Below are 2,485 nucleotides of genomic sequence, written 5' to 3' on the forward strand. Positions count from 1 at the left end.
TTTGATTTTGGGATTCATTGTCATAGTTCAGACATCTGGAATAGTCATTGTACCAACAATATCTGACATTAGCCTACAATGTCTCATAAGCATGATACTAGTCAGAGACAAGTTAGCAATATAGCCTTTGATGCCTTATTTATAGACAATTTTATTTTGCTTCTATCTGATGTATAAGAAGGGCAACAAAAGGAAAGAGAAATGATAGGTTCTCCCCCTTCAGCTTCAGCTCTCTTCTTCCTTTTCTGAAGGGCTTTAAATTGTTTTCCTGAGAGTTTTCTCTTGTGAGGGACTTCTTTTCTCCAAAAATTAATATTTTCGCCAAGGTTCTCTCAAAAAATCTCATTCATCTCTCTCTCATTATAGTATTCTTCCTACAATATTGGCTCACCAAGTTATATGTACTCACGGACAATACAGATCTCTATATCCTAATATGATTAACATGTTTGATATTCTTCAAACACACACCACATTATACATAGAAATAAAATAAGTTTGTTGGTCTCTGACTCATTATTTTTTTGGTAATTCAGTATCTTTTCATTGACTTTTTAATGTTATCTTTTTCTTACTTTACATCTAGTAATAGTTACTATACATAAAATTTATTAATAATGCATAATATTGGTTGGGCACCACCCTTGTCTTTCTAAGAATTAAAAAAAAAAATTCAAACTTTTGATGCAACAAAACTTATTTTATTGGTAAAACACTAAATACTTCATATTGTTTTTTCCATTAATCATTCATAGAAAGCTAGAAACTTTGGTATGAACACTTTTACAATTTTATGATAGGTCACATGATTTTAAACTTGCACAATACTTTCACCTTCACATTTCAATCTTCTACTCTATAACTAATCCTTTCATATCCGGTAATTAAACTCTCTGGTGATTTGAATCCAATAAAATTTTTTGAGTTTGCAAAATGATCTTTTTTTTTTGCATAGAACATGCATATAAGATACTATATTAGTGCCGAATGTTTTTTTAATCCACAATTGTATTTTTAATTTTAATATGTCAGCACAAATTTGTCCCAAAAACAAGCATGCATAAACATATTCAGGCTAGATAAATCATAGTCAAGGGAACTATAAACTTGCTACAAAAGCTATAAGAGTCCATTTTCATTTCTCACAAGCTAACATTTACATCACAAACACCCATTATTCCTATAGCCAACTCTAGCAATAACACCTACAATTTACCTTCATAATTATAATTCAAACCACACATACAAAACCCTTTTTAACTATTTACAAACTTAATGAAGAAGAGAACAAAAAACATTTCTTCAAAAAACTCAAACACACTGCTATTACTTGATCCACAATCACCCACATCTCCGAAAAACATGCTCCTCCCCCGTCTTCCTATCCACGTGTCGAATCCACTTCCGACCATCTCCTCCCGGAATGCTCTGCCCTTTCCCCACCGCAACATGCAGAATCAGCACCCCACTTTCCACTGGCACATACGCAGACCTCACTACCCTCCTTCCTCCCAAACCCACCACCGCCACCTCCGGCCTGCCCTTCCCGCTACCAACATGCCGCCAAACCACCACCATCCCCCTCACTCCCATCCTCACCTCCCTCAATATCCTCCCCGCATCCCTCCGCCTCCAATCCACCACCACCAAATCCACCCCTTCCAACTCCCGCATCACCTCCTCCGCCTCCCCGACCATCACCTCCACCGCCTTCGATCTCACCACCGTCGCATACTCCTCTGCAGCACTCTCATCCGGTAGAACGCACACATGCCGCCCGCAGGTATGCCGCGCTGCTTCCGATAAGCCGGCGCTTGTCGTAGCTCCGCTGCCTCTCTCCCACGCCTCGACAATAACCTTCGCGTTCCACCCGCCGGCCATCGCCGCCACGAGCTCCGCCGCGGCGCCCTCTTCCTTTTCCTCCCTCCTTTGGGCCGCCTTCACCGTATCTATATAGGCCTTAAAAGCCATCTCCGGGCACCAAACAAGCTTCATTGCCAGATTTGTGTGCCTCTTCTGAGAGGCAGAGAATGGGGTTTATATAATGCTACATGATATTTGTGGTAGGAAGCGTTGACAAAAGTTGGAGGTTGGAAAGCGGGCTAATAGTGGAAGGAAATTACAATGAATAGGATGACGGAGGTAATGTTTGACAAATTGTCAACGGGAAATTGATAAGGCGAGGGGATTTATAGTGCACCGTACTTATCATATAGGATTGGACGGCAGGACGGCAGGTAGCTGACGGATCACCAGCTATGCGCCACGGGAGAATCGATTGGGCAATTAGTCAAATGCCTTGTGATAATCTTTGAGGTTCTGTTGCTGATATATTAACTTGTGAAATTCACAATTGTCAATATATAAATAAATATATTTTAAATCATTTGTTAAGTAAAGAAATTGAATACCAACAACTCTTTGTTGGATTTTCTTTTTCTTATTTTAGTTCAAAAAAAAATATATATATTAAAATTATATATAT

The 2,485-nt window shown here is 39.2% G+C and overlaps 1 protein-coding gene across 1 annotated transcript; it reads right to left on the reverse strand.

The window, feature by feature from the left end:
* Positions 1-1,136: 1,136 nt before the first annotated feature.
* On the reverse strand, positions 1,137-1,995 carry LOC110029489. The gene has a single exon (XM_020731798.1). The coding sequence runs from the start codon at positions 1,993-1,995 to the stop codon at positions 1,342-1,344; it is 654 nt and encodes a 217-aa protein (XP_020587457.1). The 3' UTR covers positions 1,137-1,341.
* Between the last annotated feature and the right edge of the window lie 490 nt (positions 1,996-2,485).

Source organism: Phalaenopsis equestris, unplaced genomic scaffold (genome assembly GCF_001263595.1).
Source record: "Phalaenopsis equestris unplaced genomic scaffold, ASM126359v1 Scaffold000579, whole genome shotgun sequence".
Classification (NCBI taxonomy): domain Eukaryota; kingdom Viridiplantae; phylum Streptophyta; class Magnoliopsida; order Asparagales; family Orchidaceae; genus Phalaenopsis; species Phalaenopsis equestris.